This window comes from Megalops cyprinoides, chromosome 10 (assembly GCF_013368585.1).
Source record: "Megalops cyprinoides isolate fMegCyp1 chromosome 10, fMegCyp1.pri, whole genome shotgun sequence".
Lineage (NCBI taxonomy): Eukaryota > Metazoa > Chordata > Actinopteri > Elopiformes > Megalopidae > Megalops > Megalops cyprinoides.
The window spans coordinates 34,215,193-34,235,334 of record NC_050592.1 but is presented as its reverse complement, the minus strand read 5'-3'; the positions used below and the strand labels follow the sequence as shown (position 1 = coordinate 34,235,334).

Below are 20,142 nucleotides of genomic sequence, written 5' to 3'. Positions count from 1 at the left end.
TTGTTCTGCAACATGCGCTGCTGACACCGTGTAATTACAAAATTACAGCTCAAGGCATTTCATTATCCATAACCTTCCTCTAAACACAACGACCAGCTAAAGCACAAAGGAAGCCATGCCGGATGCTGGACTGTGACAGGCCTGTTATGAAGCGTTTCCATGTGAGGTCTTGCAACGTAACAGTTCTACGGGTGAAAAAAAATCACTCCCTCAGAAGGAAAAATTATTGACAGTCAGGGTTCAATCGTGCACAAAATATATCTTCTACAGGATATATCATGTCAACAGTGTACCTAATACTAATGCAGTGATTAGTGTAGCAGTTAGTTGGCTGTGTTGGATGTGTCATTTGTAAGCAATCTGTGCCACCTGTTAATGATGTGTCTGGTAGCTGCTTATTTACATTTACATTTATTCATTTAGCAGACGCTTTTATCCAAAGCGACTTACATACGTTACAGTTCTTTACAATGTTATCCATTTATACAGCTGGATATTTACTGCTTATTTATTATATTTATTGCTTATATTTATTGCTTATGTTTAGCTTTCTATAAGAGTAAGGGATGCAGCATATACATGATAATACATAAGATCAGGACTCATAACCGAAAGGTTGCCGGTTCGATTCCCCACCGGGGCAATGCTGCTATACCCTTGGGCAAGGTACTTAACCTGCAGTTGCCTCAGTAAATATCCAGCTGTATAAATGGATAACATTGTAAAAACCTGTGATTGATGTAAGTCGCTCTGCGTAAGATCATCTGGCTAAATGCCAATAATGTAATGTAATGTAATGTAATGTAATACGTAAAGGTACAATTTCTGATGTACTGGAGTCAGTGTAGTAAATTTGGTTGATTTAATTCTAAACAAATTGATGAAATAACATTATTTGAAATGATCTCCTTCACAGCTGGTGAGTGAAGGCATTACATCGCTGCCCTTCACATTAAGCACGCAGTCACAGCACTGTGAGATACAGCAGTCTGTCAGTCTGCTGCTTGGGGTGCTTCTGGAGGGCCAGCTTTCAAAGACTGGGCTCAGGTGTGAGCTTTTAAAGACTGTGTGTGTGTGTGTGTGTGTGTGTGTGTGTGTGTGTGTGTGTGTGTGTGTGTGTGTGTGTGTGTGTGTGTGTGTGTGTGTGTGCGCGCGCGTGCGTGTCGCTCAGACTCACCGAAGGCTCGGGACACAGGCCGCAGCATTCTGCTGTGAATGCTCTTCCTCTTGGACTTGGGCGTCATCTGCAGCACAAACAGACACATCAGCAGAGCTCACACACGGCCTCCATGAAGAAACCCACAGTGACATCATCACCATTACTAACACACCGGACTGCTGTCAGGGTGCAGGGGGAGACTATGCACACAGACACGCACGCACACGCACATAACCACATATACGCAGACACACACAGACACACACATAGACACCCACACACTCACACAGACACGTACATACAGTGGCATGCAAAAGTTTGGGCACCTCTGGTCAAAATTTCTGTTATTGTGAATAATTAAGTGAGTAGAAGATGAACTGATCTCCAAAAGGCATAACATTCTTTTCAACATTTTAAGCAAGATTAGTGTATTATTTTTGTTTTGTACAATTTTAGAGTGAGAAAGGAAAGAAGCACCATGCAAAAGTTGGGCACCCAAAGAGATTTGAGCTCTCAGATAAATTTTACTAAGGTCTCAGACCTTAACTTGCTTCTTAGGGCTAAGGCTTGTTCACAGTCATCGTTAGGAAAGGCCAAGTGATGCAAATTTCAAAGCTTTATAAATACTCTGACTCAGGGCCGGCTCTAGCCATTTTGGTGCCCTAGGCGAGATTAGGATTTGGTGCCCCCCCACACACCCACACACACACACACACACCACCACCACCACCACATTACCCCACCAGTACTGCCTCATCACCACCCACTCATTCTATAGTAAAAATATGGACAACAAACATCAGCCACCACAATGGTTTCAAGACAAAAATATATATTTTTATTCTTTTTTCTATTTTTATTCATTTTCTTCCTTGCACACCTGTAGGCTTGGACCTTTTCATTATGAAATAAAATGTGATAATAGATATCTGCCTCTTGACATCTGTCCATCAGTCAGTCAATCCAGCAGTCTCTGGCAGTTCTTATGTCCCGGCCTTGGGCTGTCTGTGATACGCATCAAATGGTAACTCATCTCCCGCTTTCAGTGTGCACAGTGCAAATGCAGGCCAGGGCAGATGAAAAATTGTGAGGAACAGGGGTGCAAAGTGTATTTCTTTCTTTCTTTATTTGTTCATTTGTCACCTCAAGGCAGAAAATGAGGAAGGTTGCCCACCGGCGAATTTTTATTTATTTTATTTTTTTTATTTTTCCTTTGAGGGTGACCAGCACCCACCAGAAGGTGGAGCTCTAGGCGACCACCTATATGGCCTATGCCTTTAGCTGGCCCTGCTCTGACTCCTCAAACCTTGTCCCAACAATCAGCAGCCATGGGCTCCTCTAAGCAGCTGCCTAGCACTCTGAAAATTAAAATAACTGATGCCCACAAAGCAGGAGAAGGCTATAAGAAGATAGCAAAGCGTTTTCAGGTAGCCTCAGTTCGTAATGCAATTAAGAAATGGCAGTTAGCAGGAACGGTGGAGGTCAAGCTGAGGTCTGGAAGTGCTTGTAGGATTGCTAGAAAGGCAAATCAAAACCCTTGTTTGACTGTAAAAGACCTTCAGGAAGATTTAGCAGACTCTGGAGTGGTGGTGCACTGTTCTACTGTGCAGCGACACCTGCACAAATATGACCTTCACGGAAGAGTCATCAGAAGAAAGCCTTTCCTGCGTCCTTACCAAAAAAATCAGTGTCAGAAGATTGCAAAGGAATACTTAAACAAGCCTGATGCATTTTGGAAACAAGTCCTGTGGACTGATGAAGTTAAAATAGAACTTTTTGGCCACAATGAGCAAAGGTATGTTTGGAGAAAAAAGGGCGCAGAATTTCACCTCTCCAACTGTTAAGCACAGGGGTGGATCGATCATGCTTTGGGCTTGTGTTGCAGCCAGTGTCAGAGGGAACATTTCACTGGCAGAGGGAAGAATGGATTCAATTAAATACCAGCAAATTCTGGAAGCAGACATCACACCATATGTAAAAAAAGCTGAAGATGAAACAAGGATGGCTTCTACAACAGAATAATGACCCTAAACACACCTCAAAATCCACAATGGACTACCTCAAGAGGCACAAGCTTAAGTTTTTGCCATGGTCCTCACAGTCCCCCGACCTATATCATCGAAAATCTGTGGATGGACCTCAAAAGAGCACTGCATGCAAGACAGCCCAAGAATCTCACAGACCTAGAAGCCTTTTGCAAGGAAGAATGGGCAAAAATCCCCCAAACAAGAATTGAAAGACTCTTACCTGGATACAAAAAACGTTTACAAGCTGTGATACTTGCCAAAGGGGGTGTTATTAAGTACTGACCATGCAGGGTGCCCAAACTTTTGCTTTGGGCCCTTTTCCTTTTTTGTTATTTTGAAACTGTGAAAGATGGAAATAAAAAAAGTAATCTTGCTTAAAATTTTAAAGAAATGTGTCATCTTTAACTTCCCAAACCTTTGCATGCCACTGTATACATCATCACACCCACACACATGCACACAGACAGACAGACAGACAGACAGACAGACAGACAGACGCACACTTACAGACAAAGCCATTCTGTTGGGTGTGACTTCTTCCTGGTGAGTTAAACAGCTGAAGACACCACATATTCACACTAATCACCATCCTGGCTACTGGAGAAATCCAAACACTGACATGACCACAGCCTAATCATGGAAAGTTCTAATTTAGCCAGATTTTTTAGGATCACTTAAAACAATTTACTTCAGATACAGCTAAGAGACATCAGATTCTGAAAATGTCATGAAATAGCCCTACTGGTTGAAGTGCAAATTCTGTTACATGGATCTCTGAAAGTGCTCTCCATGTCTTAGAAAAGCTGCGCCTTGGTGATGATCACCACTTAAGTATGACATGAATCTTGACATTTTTGAGAAATGGTAGTTCCAGGGTAGATGTTATTTATAACAAGTGGTTGCTTGGCTTCCAGAAGAGAATCTTTTTTTTTTGGGTTACCCCCTCTGGCTTGGTTTGGCCCAGTTCACTGTAGCCACCTGGGTCTCTCTGGCACACGGCTGCTGAATGAAGTGTAGGTGACTGAAAGCCAAACCTGCCTGTCATTTGTACCCGCTGTTCATAAATATACCCCCATTTTTCCTTCCCCTTCTTACATACTCCATTTTCTGTTCCCATAATCCACACAACACTGTTTTTACCCTCCAACCATCTGACGCACTGCATGGAGAAACACTAACCAAAACCTCACAACACAACCTCATCTTCACCCCTGTCAGAGCAATGCAGTCTGGACGAAGATTAGAAAAACGGATTTGAAAAACACATGGCACAAGCAGTAAAACTTCATATCATATATCACTATCATATACATATATGTTATGTGTTTCATATATTGTAGCAATGACATTTAAGATTAGAAGGGCCTTCCCTGGGTGTGCTACCCAACAGCTCGCTGAACTTGTGCAGAATGAAATAAACTTTTTGTGAGAATGGAATAACTGAGGAGTGAAATTTGTATGACATGGGGTCCTTATGTCATGAGACCTAATTACTTACTACTCAATTACTTAGTTACTACTCAAGTACTGAACTATGAAGCCCCAATACAAGAATGAAAATAATTCACTAATAGATATGAAAACATTACAGAAAAAGGTTTGGGTCTTTCATCTGAATTTGAATTAAATCTGAAATGTAAATTTGTATTAATTTTGAAATGAAATATATTTCCACGATGCAATTCGCCAAAACACAAATCAAAACAAATGCAGTATGCTCTGAGATGTGACTGGACATGGTGACACTGACAGTGAACATGTGGTGTTTTTGGGATGCTCTTTGGACTCGATGCAGGCAGGCATTGCATCAAATTCTGTCAGCAGTAGCTTGCTCCTCGAGAAAGCATGTGTGCCAGCAAATGCTCCTCCAGATGCAAAATGTCCAAACTTCAGACCCCCACATATGAGTATCACCAAGTTAGTAAAAACCTTGTCTTTCAAAGCAGAGATGGCAAGATCTCTCATTTAACAAATCAACTTCTGAGGCCAGACAGAGTCTCACCAGGTTCTTTGGCTGTGTCCCAAATTGCATAATAGCATACTACGAATAGGCTGCATTGTACATGCTGTATACTAAATCTTTTAGAATGCGTCAATATGAACACAAGTACACAGTATGCATTAATTGGAGAACATACTTCTCTGTCAAAATTATAAACAAACTGACATTAGCTACAGTAAAGTTTAGTTAGCTAGATATGGTATTTTACTCTTAATAAATACAAATGGTATGTTAAGTCACACGTGAAATGATCAATGTTAGTGTAATACCAATTGGTCGAATAAAAATGGTTGTTCATTATCTAGCTGCTTGTATACTGACTATCCACATACACTCAATTTGTCTGCCATTTTTCCCTTTTCTAAATTGTGCCAAACACCCCACCCCTTTTATTTTACAATTTTGGGATAGGAAATGTTAAACACTTCCTGGATAGTTTGCAGCTGATGCCTACTTCTTTATTCAGAAATTTTATTATGACATCCAGGTATTTTCAAGCATACAACACTACATACACTATCTGGTGTGAACATATGAGATAGCCGAGAATAAGTGTACTACACAGCATGCAAGTGTGTGATTTGGGACACAGCCAAAGTCTCTCACAGAGCTGTCAGATTCAACTGAATGACTGGCAGGCACCCACCAGAAAAAAGGTGAGGGTGGAGGGGTCATAGGTCTATCTTTCCCTGCTGAGGAGGAAAACTCCACTGACTCTGAGAGTGTGACATCGAGGTAGGGGTCTGAGCAGTGGGTGAGCTCTGTGCCAAAGCGAAGTGACAGAAGTAGAGAGAGGAGTGCTTTACTTACGCTGGTGCAGCACAGAGTCTCCATGAGGCAAAGGGTGAAATAGAGAGATACAGAGAGAGAGAGGAGGGGAGAGGGAGAAAGGGAGAGTAAGATAGAGAAAGAGAGAGAGAAGGAGAGAGAGGTAGAAACAGAGTGAAATAGAGAGAGAGGGAGATAGGGTGAAAAAGACAGAGAGAGAGAGGGTGGCAGAAGAGCAGAAGAGGAGGAAGAAGGAGAAGAGAAAACACATTGAGACTCAACGGTTCCAGAGCAAAAGGGAGGAAGATGTTCCGGAACAGGAGTCACTGTGTGACACACTGGAAAAGAGGCCGGCCGATGGGAGCACAGCATGGTCCAGAGACACAGACTGAGACAGAGACACGGGCGCTGCATGAAGCAATGCTGTATACAAAAGGGGGGGTGCCTCCCCAGCAAAAGTGTAGTAATGTGCTTAAGTGAAAGTCATTCAGATTCTTGGCCACCCTGATGCTGAATGTAGTACGAATTTAAATGCAAATAAACAGTAGCCCTTGCAGAGTGACAGAGAGTAAATTACAAAACTGAAAGGAATATATCTGAGAAGATAAAATCCAAAATTTAAGAAATATATTCTGGCAATACATTTTTATCCATAATGCAAATAACCTACAAATATTAGAAAATACAGCAGCACGTTAATACATAAATATATAAATGTGTGAATTTACCATAACATACACATTTATAAATACATGCATAAGATTTTTATATATTATACATAAGTGACAAAATTAAGATATGAAGTGTATATTTATGATTTCATTTTTAATAACATGCATTACTTTATCATAAGGGATTAAAATCAGAGATCTGGTAAACTTTAAACCTTGAAGCTACTGCAAAAAACATACACATAACATGTATTTGAGAACAGTCACTTATTGCAAAATGGTGCCAAAATGTACCAGTAAATACACTGTGCAAGTGGATCTGACCAGCAGAAAGTGTAAAACAAGCTCAAAATTCACCCTTTTTCACACATCAAAGACTCCTTAACCATCAATCAACAGCAAGAACAGAACAGAGGGGAGAGCCTAAAGACTTAAACTTTGTACAAACAACACAGAAGATTTACTGTGATACACAATCCATCTGCAATGCTTCCACTCTAAAACGCCGTCTAGCGAGAAACAAGTATACTACAGAGGTTTCATGGCTCAAAAATGAGAGCCCTGAAATCACAGTGAGCCCCAAATTGTTGACTAATAGTGTGTATATGTTATTCTGGTAAAGGGCCATTCCCTCAATGGTGCATATTGACACTAACTCGAAGATTCTCTTCCAATCAATTTCAACATCCAACTGACTGCATGTGGTCAGTAAGCCACAATAAGCAAATTCAGGCTGATCTGCCAGAGAGAGCCCTTCGATGTGAGTCAAGGCTTTGGTGTCCAGTTTTAGCAGCCGACTCAATCACATAACAGGCTGACTCAGTTTCTGTTGACAGGAAGACAGTGAGCAATCGGCCCCTGTAGGGTAGGCGAGCTAAGAATCACAAACAGAGCAGTCTCCCGCCTCATTCTCCCTCTGCTCCCTCCCCCTCCGTTAGGCTCACTCCCAAGAACCCCTTCATGCAAACCTCACACTCTAAAACCACTCTGAAACAAGGGGACTCTGGAAACTGCTAGATTGGTCTTGCAGTTTAGGAGCCAAGGGGTGGAAAAGAATGCAGTCACTAGTTTACTTGATCCTGCCCACAAATGCTGAACCTGCACGGATCCTGACTGAGGGTGAGCAGGCAGGGTAGCAGACACCTAAGTGGCCCTCCCCTGCTTCCAGCACCAAAGCGACCCAGACAGTTACACTTGTAAGGGAACTACAAGCCTGGCAGTGAAACACTCCCAAAAGAAATTAACATATTGAGTCTAATCAGCTAGAATGCGGTTTGACGCAGTCTAGACAACAGTGTTAACAAATGAACCAGACTAAAGAAAAGGAGGGTTCGTTTCATCAGCACAAATGGTCAGACTTCTTCCTCCCTTCGTATGAACCACCTACACTGTGCTGTTGTGCATTGGTAAGCCCTACTGCAGTACACTGCGTTGAGGGAGAGAAGCATTAATCATATTAGAGCCAAGACAGAGAGGATTTTCACTGTCAATAATTGGCAACCTACAGCTTTCAGAAGAGCTCTGTTCATTAAAGAGCATTTGGAAGGCAGTGAAGTGGACATGGGATGGGGCTAGATATACCCGATTCATTGTGTTTTGTTATAGCATAAGGGGTACTATACCCAATTTGATCAAATGCGTAGGTGTGGAATTATCCACCCAGGAGAGTGATGGTTTAAATCAATTCTTGGTTGCTTCCTACCATTTCTATGGGGGTAAACAAAGGTAACTATAATTACCACTAATTTCAAGACATCCCAACCATCTCTCCCAAAGCACTGAACTTTTGGATTCATCTTTTTCCATTATGTTGCACAAATCCAGGTTTTTCTCAGTCAGGACCATAAACGCTCTCTTCTCCTCTGTCCAAATGTCTGTCTGTCTTCTCCAAAACACTGGCACTAATGGCTTGGTCAAGCAAAGGCTTTCTTGTAGCATTGCTGCATGTTCTGCTGCTTTATACTTCCAAGCAATGAAATATGACACCTCTCAACCCCAACTATGACATTACTAACACGCCATTGTATCTGATTGGTTCAGGGCTGACCCTGGCAAGTAATTCAGATTATATATGCAAATTCTTGGCAAGGAGGGTCTCTGTATCTCATGCTTGCTACTAGCTACTGTGGCCTAATGCCCAGTCTGTCCCTGTAACCCCATGACCTGAGGAACAGTCAATATAATGTAACAGAGCTCTCAAACTCTTAGCAAGCAGGCCTGGACAGTAACGTTACCTCAGCATTACACTAACGTTCAATGAGGCCCACCCAGCTGTAGTGACATCAAACTGCTTGCAGCTACCTAAAGATTGATCATCGTTCACATAAAATAATAAATAAAGAAAGCCTTCCATTAAAATACAATGAAGGAATGACAAAATGCATTTTGACATATAATAAAATAAAAAAAATGACCTAAATGGAGGTGACTGGATTCAAAAGCCAAAACAGGGCATTTAAATAATACATACATTTACACATGTTCACTGATGATACTGCTGATCTTAACTACCCTGGATGTGAAGCCGAGTGGAACTGAAAATGTGCCACAACCAATAATCTGCCACATCAAATCCTCATCACGAGGAAAGCACTGAACATTGTGAAATCTCTGTGATAAACGTTAGGGATTCATTTCTGTTTGTGAAGCTGGCCTAATTAAGGACCCGCAAATTGTTATCGACTTAGAGAATACCCAGACTCCAGAGTAATCTGCTGGTACTTACACTAAAAACACATTTCCGCATGATGTAGATAATCAAAGCAACTTCCATCTGTAATCTCTTACCAGCAGAGTTTAACGGTCTCCTGAGGACACGCCACGTTAAATTATGCATGGATGAGGATCTTAAAATAACTCCCATAGCCAACAGAGTGAAAGGATTCAGTGGGAGTCTGCGAAATCACGGACAGCAGGTATCTTGCTCAGATGTCAATGAAAGATTCTAAAAGGTGGGAGAGAGATAACTCGGGATGCTCATAGATTACAGTCAGTCCTAGTTATCCTAAAACAGAAGCTCTGGGATTTAGACCCTACAGTTAACACTAGTTATCCAGATTAGAAATGCTGGGATTTAGACCCTACAGTTAAATAACTGGTATGCCACAGAATTAACTATAGGACTCAGATGCAATTCCCTCTTAAACACTGAGGGATTTAAAGGTAGCAGACTGAGCTGAATGATTAAAGTTATACAATTTTTAAAAGTATATAAATCAGGCTATAATTTTATCAAATATTTTCAGATGCAAGTAAGTCTGATTCTTGATACAGGTGCTGCTCCAGGTTTCAAATGCATGGGAAAAATACCTGAACTCTGGTCGATAAAGTGTAAAAGGGCAAGTTATACTCTCCACCCATTTCAAAAAGCTTAGATGATTCAAAATCGAATTACAAGCAGGGCAGATGTGCCATACTGAGATTTGGTGGCCATACTGTAGCAATATTTTGGCTTTACCTGCTGCTAATGCAAACTAATGATGTGTAGTTATGGAGAACCCAAAACTCAATGGCTTCCAAGCAAAACCAGTGCTGCCAGATGTCAAAGTCCGGTACAAATAATTGATTATCCTTTGAGCTGAGCTCAATGCCAGTCGCTTCCACTGAACACCCCAGAAAGGCTTTGGATTTAAAGGTTTGTTACAGACTTTGTGGTGCATAGGAGAGAGAAAAAGATGGATTGCATGGGCCAGTGGAGAACAAAAAATAGGAGTATCCATCCATCCCACGATGAACTCCTCCCTTCACTCAGTCCCCTCAAAGTTATCTGAGACTCCCTCTGCACGACTGGCCATGGCTGGAAAGCAGATCGTGAGGGTGTGGCCCAGTCAGGGTAAAGCTTCTCCCTTTGGGAATGGTGCCTAACGTACCATGCAGGTCTCCAGGTCGTCAAGCCGCTCCACCTCCAGGTCCAGTACAGCCCGCTTGGGCGCCCTTTCCTCCGTCTCCAGGGACTCCTGCTGCAGCAGGGGCCGCCCCTTTCTGGCCAGGTGCTCCGCCTGGGGGGTGGCAGGTATGAAGAGAGGACATGGTGGATTACCTGACCCTGATTTGAAGGTGAGATGGATTTTTGAAAATGCCTTCAGGCTTGATTTGTGTACCAGCCATTCACCACAGTTCCAAAACTAATTTCAGGCACCTGATGTGTTGGATGAATGAGAGCTTGAGCAGAAAGGTCCCTTTTTCGTTGGTAAAGTAGCACTTGATTGACAGTGAGTGCAACTGCACATGAGTGCAGTCAGAGCTGCTGAGGACACTAGGGGTACGTATTGTGCTTGTCCAGACACCCCTGCTTAATGTGCCCTGGCCTGGTAGGCATTGTAGCCACATTGTGAAGCAGAACTGACAATCACTTGGGACATGCCAGTCTGATGTGATACTACAGGCTCGCTTGAATGGTGAGATTGTGTATGCAGCTGGATCAATACAGTGTAACAGTGTGAGTGTTGTGACTGCCAGGGTACAATGATACAACTGACTGACTAATCCCACGGGCATGGAGAGATAATTCATTGATGACGGAAAAATTTTCTGTGTTCTCACTATATAGCTATATACTATAGAGCTATATATGAAACCCTATGTGTACTATTATACATTTTATCTGTAATTGTGCATAAAACATTAAAAGTTGTGGGAAAATAAAATACATTATACTGTAATTATTTTATGTGTGTGTTACCATGGTGGAATCTCGAGAATCTGTTGAAAAGCCTCCAACATAATTTTTTAGATCATTCAAATATTACTGTATCCTAAATCCACACCCCAAAGACAAATAGCCACACTCCAGCCACACCAACTCAGCACAGGAAAAGGGCAAACTTGGTACAACTTTTGGCTTTGTTTTGTCTCAAAAAAGCTATAACAAGCCTGCGCCCAGAGTTTCTATTCCCATGTTTTTGCACTCTTTAAGAATGGCTTGTGTACATATGTACAGTATGCGTATGTATGTATATATAAATATGTGTATGTATATATAAAAGCAGATAAGCAGATAAATAATGAATCGGATGAGATTTCAAGTGTGTGTACGTGTGTACGTGTGTGTGTGCGTGCGTGTGTGTGTGTGCTGGTACTCACCAGCACGTGCTGAGAGCTTGACAGCGCCTCCAGAATCTCATCCACAATGCGGTCAGAGAGAAAGGATGCCAGACCAAGCTTCACTTCGCTGCACGTCAGAACAGAGGAGGACAGAGTTGGGTTTTAACTCACAGGCCAGAGATCAAGGTCCCTGCCGACTCTAGGCTCGACAGACCAGGAACCCAGTGGGCCGTAACCAGAGCTTGCTGTCCCCAAGATGACATGTTATACCAGTAGTGCCAGACCAGTGACTGAAATAAACCACAAACCTTGAAACTGAACTCATTAAACCTACTGCTGTTAGGACAGCTTCAAAACCAGCGGAGAAAAAACAAAACATTTCAGTAGAAGCATAATGATCCCTGTATGCTCTACTGCAGTAACGTCCACAATCAATTCTTCAAACAAACAAGGATGCTCGTGATACAGTCCTGATGACATCCAGCCACAAGTCGACATTCCCCTGACACAAAATGAAAACTGGCACACCAGTAAATACTTTTTGTCCTTTTTAGACCAAACGAGCAATGTTAGTATGACATATTTGTATTGAAAGCAATATATTTGTATAAAAGCTTTAAAAATTAGCAATATGCAATCATAAGCAAAATAAATGATAGAAGCCCAACCCCATAAGAGCCTGGACCAACTGCAGTGCCGAACAGCTGTGGTCACCTGATTTTGTTGACAATGTCGATGCCAGACTGCTGCAGGAGTGTGTCCTGGACGAAGCTGCGGGGGATGACCATCTTGCCCGTGCTGGCCTTGATTAGGTCCGAACGCAAGTTGGCCCTCTTCATCACATGGGGGCAGAGGCCCTCCGCCGTGTCCACCATGGATTCCAGGAGACTCTGGGGGAGGGGAGAAGCATGCTCATCTTACCAACAGTCTTCCCACTGCACCAGCACAAAGGAAGCACAAACAAATCCCATCCCACACTGAGTCTTAAACAATCTCAAAACTCTTACACATGTGTTACTGTAAAGCACATACACTTAACCTCTTAACCTCATATACAAGTATACTTACATGTATTTTTTTTTACTTTACTTTTTTTTTTACTTCTACTTGGTTCTACAAAATAGTTTGCAGAACCAAATGAAAAAGGATTTAGATAAGAGTAAATTCTATATTTGTGTTAAGCTGTAGGGTTTTTGTATCCAGCACCTGACGCTGAGCACAGTGAATTTCACCAATTTCAGAAGATATTACAAATTTAGTAATTCATTCAGCGGCAGTCTGGAGTAGTGATAAAAAGCAGGGCTTGTTACCCAAAGACTATCAGTTTGATTCCCTGCCAGAGAAATACTGTTGTACCCTTGAGCAAGATACAGCACTGAACCCAAATTGCTTCAGCATATATGACAGGTTGTAAATGAAGTTGCTCTGGATAAGCGCATCCACTGAGTGAATAACACGCTATATCCAGCCTGTCCACATAACCTTAGAGTGCAACCAAGTCAAAGAAGGGAAAAACATCCATGATCCAAGAGGGGGGAAACTTAAAGCACAAGGGTGAAGTTGGTTTCATTCACTCTGAGGGGATTTAGGGACCGAGTTTGGGGACAGGAGGAAATTCCTTAACCTCCCTCATGTGAAATGACCTGCGTGTTTGTCCAGAGAACTTTCAGAGGGAGTCGACTCAAAGAGTTCTGCTACCCACGTCCAGCCAGCAGCCTGCTTCAGCTCTGCTGCATTTCAACCAGCAGCTCGGGGAAAGTTCCCACCCACACAGGAGATCTGCATTCACCCTAATCTTCACGGAAATAACTGTTTTTATTGAGTGCGTCTTGGCAGGCCTCCAAACCCACCCACGTACAAAAGAAATGTTTCACTCTAAACAACCGGGGTAGGATTCCACCTCAGTGGAGAGGGCCTAATTCCTGTCAGCCAATAGGAAAGACTGGACTGGAAGGGTTGCACTCCACACCAGCCAATGAGACTGAAAGAGACAGAGTGACAACATCAGAGGCACTTGGCCATAGTTGTGCTTCAAACAACCACTGTTCAAGTAGGAAAAAGTAAACAAACAAACAAAAACTACCAAGGACTACGAAGGGATTATGGTCAGGTAAGAAAACAGGCAGACATAACAAGCTTTTCCAGATACATGCTGGGATATTAACCAATGTGGCCATTTTCAAATGGCACAATGAGAAAGCAAGATCATCAAACTGGACACACCTCCAGCTTTTTTCATGTTTTCATATTTTTCTTGAGTACATCTTTTCAGTTCTTACAGTTCTCTCAGTTCTAAAGCACAACAAAAAAAAAAAAAACCTTTGCGGTTGATTTTTGCATCAGTGCACATTAATAGGGTTTGAGGAAAGAGAAAATATCAAAAAGTGATTGTAACTGCTTTTGACATGCTTTTACATTACTAATGAAGCGTTATTGGTCAAATATTTTATCTCATAACAGCTTTGATGAGCATTCCAAGTGTTGTTTTATTATTTGTACTGTACTTTTTTACACACCTTTGCTCATCAGGATTTATGTCTGCATAGGAATGAAAAGCAATACTGTGCCCCATGTTTCATTCAAACCCATCTGTTTAGCTGTACACTGTAACAGGTAGGAGGGTTTCTGTGTGACTCCTTATCCCCAGCACCATCAGCTGGAAGTCTGCTCAGTGAAACCTGATAGGAAGCTCTTCTCTACCACAGCTTCTTTCAGCCAATCAAAGGCTGCTTGTTCCTGCCGGCAGCCCCCCCCCCCACACACACACACATACTCACAAACACAGGCTTGTTTGTATTCTGCGGAGAGGTCGGCATCTCATTACAATAAACAAAACTGAGTGGACTGCGAAACTCCCTCTGTCTCTCAGCCTCCTTCAGAATGTTCATTTTCATAGCGGCGATTAAAGGTAATTACCACTCCGAATGAAGGATGACAGGCACTCAGTGCAGAGAAGACGTCGCGGTTCACAAATTATGCACGTAGTCATGTGTGCGCAATCATTCAATACCTGCCATCTCGGGTCGCAAAAAAGTTGTGAAAATTGTGACGGCTCTCCAGACAAAAACAAGTTGCCATTTGTAATATTGCTACTTGTGAAAAACAGTCAGGGAAACAAAACAGGGAAGAAGGGGAAGTCCTTTCAAGCTGCTAACTGCATTTGTTCCACTCAGGATAACTGCACCAGCTCTCTAAGCTGCCTGAGTGTTACAAAGCTGGTCATGGCTAAATCTTCAGGCAAGCAGGTAAGCTTTAGGAAGCGTTGCCCTGTTCTGATCTTACCTATAGTACTAAGTCAGTTGCTAGGTTTGACTGATACAAATTTCAGCCATGCCCTGAGAGGACAGCAACATCTTTGTTTTACTTTTCTCAGCGTGCATTTTAGATTTACATTATGTTGCAAAGCAGACGCTCTTATACAGACTGACCTAGAGAGAACACAAAAAGTACATAAATTAAGTGACAGGAATATCTACAAAAAAAAAACACCCCACATCTGAATACGCATCTTTTCCTCACATACTCCTGTGAGTCCTTTCATGAACGCATGTGCTGCAGTGACTTCAAAAGTGCAGGACATCCAAAGGTGACAAATTCCTTGTGAAGATTCACCACATCAATTACAATTTGATCACTTGATTGCTTGATCTGTGTCTCAGTCCTTCAACATTAATATTTTTGTGGTCACATCTGCAAGGTGTTGCCCTTATCCAGTTCTGTTATTAATGATGAATAAATCAAGACAGATTAATGCAAATGACCACCAGCACCTTGAAGGCACAGCATTTCTTAAACATGCATAACTTCATGAACTGGCACCTCATCCACTAAAAAGGTGTTTAAGGGACAATGCTAGGGAGATAAGACTTTCAAGGGACAGTGCTAGGGAGACAAGGGCTTCAGTGAGAGGTGACTGTATAGCACAGTTCAGGATGACACCTTTTGGACAAACAGCATTCATGGTCAAGTTGGCAGGGAATCCACAAGTTTCACAAATTTTAATTTAAGAATAAAGGTTGGCTCAAGGATGTTTGCCTTTGTTATGGCTAATTAGTGCATAATAAATGTCATGTTTTTTTTCTTCTGTCCTTGTTTTGTTTGTGAATGTTGCATATTAGGTTGCTATATGATGCTTCCTAATGTATTTTAATGTTTAAATGTGTTTCCTGCCTAAGGACTGCAGATGTAAATTAGCAACACTGCTACATCTTTTGCAACTAAGATGTTGTGCATAAATAAACTAATAAACTAAACTAGCTAAACTCCTCTGGGGTGGAGTCCTTACCTGAAGCTGTTCGTCAATCACTCTGGTGACCTCCCCTGCCACAGACTCCAGCTTCTCCTGGATGGGGCCAGCGGATGCACCGCTGACCTCGTCTCGGGACGCAGTACCCAGGTGGTAGAGGTTTGGCAGGAGCTGCGAACGGCGGCAGAGACCTATCAGAGTTGTGTTCACACCTGACCTTTGACCTCCCTCACATTAAACCACAGGTCCGCTATTCTGAATTTAGCATGATGTCATTTATTTGATATTGTACCCCCTTGCATCTTGAAATATTTTTATAAAATGAGAACTAGGAAATCAGAGAAGCAGAGTCAAAATGAGGTATTTGAGGTGAAGTCAGTTAACATACTGTATGCTAAGAGAGATTCCATAAAGGCTTCCCTCCCACAACCAAAGATGTGGTTTCATAACACCATTAAAGAACTCTTATAGATGCAAAACCTTTGAATGTAAACCTCCGCAGAAAAGACCACAGCTTATAGGGGGCCTGTCAGCTCTGTCCTCTCACAGGCTGATGTACTGTTCCCTCACCGTTTTGGAGTTCCTGGCATCCTTCATGAAGTTCTCAGCCATCTTCACATCCTCTAAGATGGCGTCGGTCTCCGAGTAGCGCAGAGAGTTGAGGTGGTCCTGGACTTTGACACAGATCCTGTCGATCATCTGGGCGAACGCGAAAGGTCAGAGGTCACAGAGATGTGGGATTAAGCTCCCTGCTCATTCCAGCACTGCTCAAACCAATCAGATGAACCCTGGCAGCAAGCTTACTCCTGTCCTTTCCTCGGTTCAGCAGCTTAATACAAAATCTTGTTTCATGCTTCAAGGCGTTATCTTGTAAGTCTCCCTACAGAAGACTGATTTACCTAGCAAATTTTTACACACACCAATATTTTTCAAGATAATTTGCCACCTAACAGGTGCTATTAGTCCACAAACTAGCATCTACTGGACAACAGAAAAATACTACAGGCTGATCAAAGAGATTTACGTTCATCCATGCAGACCAAATTACCAAGGTACAAATGAACACATGATAATGCCATACGACCATGAGCACACACAGAAAACACCAGACCACACAAGCATGTCACACTATGCCACAATAGCCAACATCACACTCCAATAATCAGACTTTCAGTCAGGTAAGTGCCACTGTGGAAGTTAGTGCAATTGAGAGAGTATTCCCTTGTGACACTTTGCATGCAGTCTGGAGGGGGGGGGGGGGGGGGGGGGGAGTTAATGAGGGAATTAGTGTGAAATTGAGTACTGTATTAGGTTTAGCCTACCATATGTCCCAGACCAAAGCTCAACTGTGATGAGGTACATGTGATGGTGATGACTGTCCCAATGTGTTTTCATAAAAGAATCATGAGGTACCCACAGATTTAGGCAGGGGGAGCTGTAGGTAAAACCAAAGCTAACCAGAGACAAAACAGAATTCATACCACACTGAGAAAATATAGAGAAGGGACTATGTGACAGGATGTCAGGCTGTGGCAGGATGTCACCGTGTTTTTTTTGTTTATCCCCAGGGGAAAGTGACCTGTCTCCGTGGAGGGCACATGAGAATCCCGTGTGCGAGCTCACCTGCTGCGTGGTTGTTGTGACGATGCCCTGCTGAAGTCTGTAAGCCTGCTCTTGGAGGTATTTGCGGGTCTCGTGATTCCGTAACAGGTAGTTCTCGATCTGAGAAGGGCATAAGAAACACAAGGTCGACAAGGCACATCTACACATACCAGGCATTCACACATCTGCCTCACAAGGGCCATTTACTGTACTGTACTAGCAAGTGTTCAGCATTTCCAACTAAACAGTCTGCCTGGGTTTCACCTTCATTTTCAAACACACATCTTCCTGTCCATTTCAACCTTCAGACGGATACACATGTAAAGCAAAAATCATAAACAGAAGTTTTCAGGGAGCCATGCTAGCCTCCTGTTTAATCAGCTCCTCTTTATGCATGCAGGCAAAGCCATCCAGCAGCCTCGTGAAGCACTGGTCCACTCTCCAGTCGCCCCCACCTTCAGCAGTGCGTCCTCCGTCTTCTCCGGGCTGGCCTTGAGGGCCTGCGAGACGTCAATGATGGGGATCGGCATGAAGCGGATGGTGAAGTTTCTGCCAGGAACAGTGAGAGACAGTCAATTCACATGTGACCTCTGAACTTTCACTCTCATGAGTTCATCAGTTCAACACCCAGCATTCATTTATAAACTAACAGATGTCTTTTGGACTGTCTACCTTTTGGAAGTGACACCTTTGGCAACGATCCCTTCAAAAATTCTGTTGGTGTAATGTATGTTGTTAATATTGTTGTTCATAATGTTAATAATTGCATTAATATTGTATGTTGTGTGTCCTGTACTTCTGTAACCTCCTTTATGCACCTTAATTACTTATTTAAGAGCAGTGTAATTACAGTGTAACATTACATAGGTGAAATGCTCCCTATAAAATGTCACCTTCTTTTTCTGACATCAGAGAGACTGGATGACAAGCAGTTGCACTGAGGCCACATAGATCACACAGATCAGATGTGAAGTCATTTCCTGTGCTAAGTGATTCTGACTCGGCCTGATTAGGGAGGTCACTGATCCTCTGCATAGCGAGGCTCGTTAATATTCATGGTGGAGGAAAGTTGGCCTCAAGCAGATGTGACTGAGTGAGCCTCAGGTGATGTGAGCGGGGTACGTCTCTGCTCCTGCGAGAGAGCCCTGTGTCCCGCTCTGGCAAAGAAAGCGGGACTCATGTGGGGATCTACGATCGATACAGCGGTGTGGCCATCTGCATGTGCTTGTGAGGGCTCTCAAGTCCTCTCAAGTCTCAACCTGAGTAAAACTGTGACTGTGAGCCAGTGACCACCGCTTCAGAAACGCTGACCTCCTGACCCGTTGAGCCGGGCACAGCGCTGAGAGCCAGCTACTGAAAGCTGAGTCCCTGAACCCACCCCCTCATTGGCTGTGGAGCCAATGCTCAGGGAAGCTACAGAGAAAGGGGTGCCAGGATCAGCCTGGAGTCTAATGAATACCCTGTAAGGGGGGCTGGGGATATGCAGATACCCAGCATAACCACAGGCATCCTCATCCCCTTGCCACCCCCACACACACCTTTCTTGCTGCCACGGTTACAGCACTGCCCCATGGTCTGGCTGGTAGTAACCAGCCCCCCCCAGCAGAATGCCCCTTTCTGGGAAACAGCTGCCTGGTGCCAGCCCTGCAGTAATAATGGCACATGAATGTTGTTTCAGTGACAGAACTGGATACTCTGGCACAAGCAGAGGTAATCTGCCGTTGGATGCGCTGGCATGTAAATACCAAAAGATTGAGTCTGCTCAAACCCCATACTCTCCACCCCACCCTCTCCTTTCCTTTACTGTGTCTCTCTACACTGCCAGAAGCAAACGGGCCAGGAAGATGAAAGAAGAGCAGAGAAATCCTTCTCTCCTGACAGGGCAGGGAGAACCACAATGCCTCATTGTTTCATCTCTTGGTTTTCACAGTCTTTCAGAGCTTTTGAAGGCTACAGCTGCTTCTTTAATCCCACGTCCAGGAGTTCACGTCTTACTCAGGCAAGAGCTTTCATCAGGCCTCTCCCCACAGGCCTCTGCACTCCTGTTCCCAGCCCCACAACCTCACTGTCTCTCACTACAGCTTCATCCCCCGCCATTCACAAACATGCCTGAGCCCCAGTGCACCCTGGGATACGAAGCAGGACACCCCCTCAGGCCACACGTCTGTGCAGCCTTTATGAGCCAGACTTCAACAGAGAGGAAAACAGAGGAGCAGAGATTTCAAAGCTGTATTGATAGAAATGAGCTGTTTTATTCACATCTGGGTGCGCACACACACACACACACACACACACACACACACACACACACCCATACACACATATAAACAAACAACATTTACACAAATTACACAATCATAGATACCATACATACACAGTGTACATACACGCATTCACTCACACACACCCATGCCACACACACACACACACTCACACATACACAGTGTACATACATACATACACCCACACAGACAAGGACAACCACGCACACATATATGTGGACAATATTTACACACATCCCACATACACCCAGAGAGACAAACACACATGCAACCAGACATACCGTCTATAATGTGAGTACATGTATTGCATGTACACACACATGCATGCCACATATGTACACA

At 43.2% G+C, this 20,142-nt stretch overlaps 1 protein-coding gene across 7 annotated transcripts in view; it reads right to left on the bottom strand.

Moving 5' to 3' along the window:
- LOC118784638 (F-actin-uncapping protein LRRC16A-like) overlaps positions 1-20,142 on the bottom strand; it is a 114,092-nt gene that overhangs the window by 14,862 nt on the left and 79,088 nt on the right. For 5 of the 7 annotated variants that reach the window (XM_036538973.1, XM_036538974.1, XM_036538975.1 and 2 more), the window contains 9 exons: positions 17,974-18,067; positions 17,540-17,638; positions 16,487-16,615; positions 15,956-16,087; positions 12,385-12,560; positions 11,710-11,797; positions 10,497-10,625; positions 5,999-6,016; positions 1,178-1,244 (listed from right to left, as the gene is read on the bottom strand). In XM_036538973.1, coding sequence (XP_036394866.1) covers positions 1,178-1,244; positions 5,999-6,016; positions 10,497-10,625; positions 11,710-11,797; positions 12,385-12,560; positions 15,956-16,087; positions 16,487-16,615; positions 17,540-17,638; positions 17,974-18,067 — 932 coding nt within the window. The remainder of the gene's footprint in view (positions 1-1,177; positions 1,245-5,998; positions 6,017-10,496; positions 10,626-11,709; positions 11,798-12,384; positions 12,561-15,955; positions 16,088-16,486; positions 16,616-17,539; positions 17,639-17,973; positions 18,068-20,142) is intronic. The other 2 variants (XM_036538976.1, XM_036538978.1) reach the window with 1 other exon arrangement.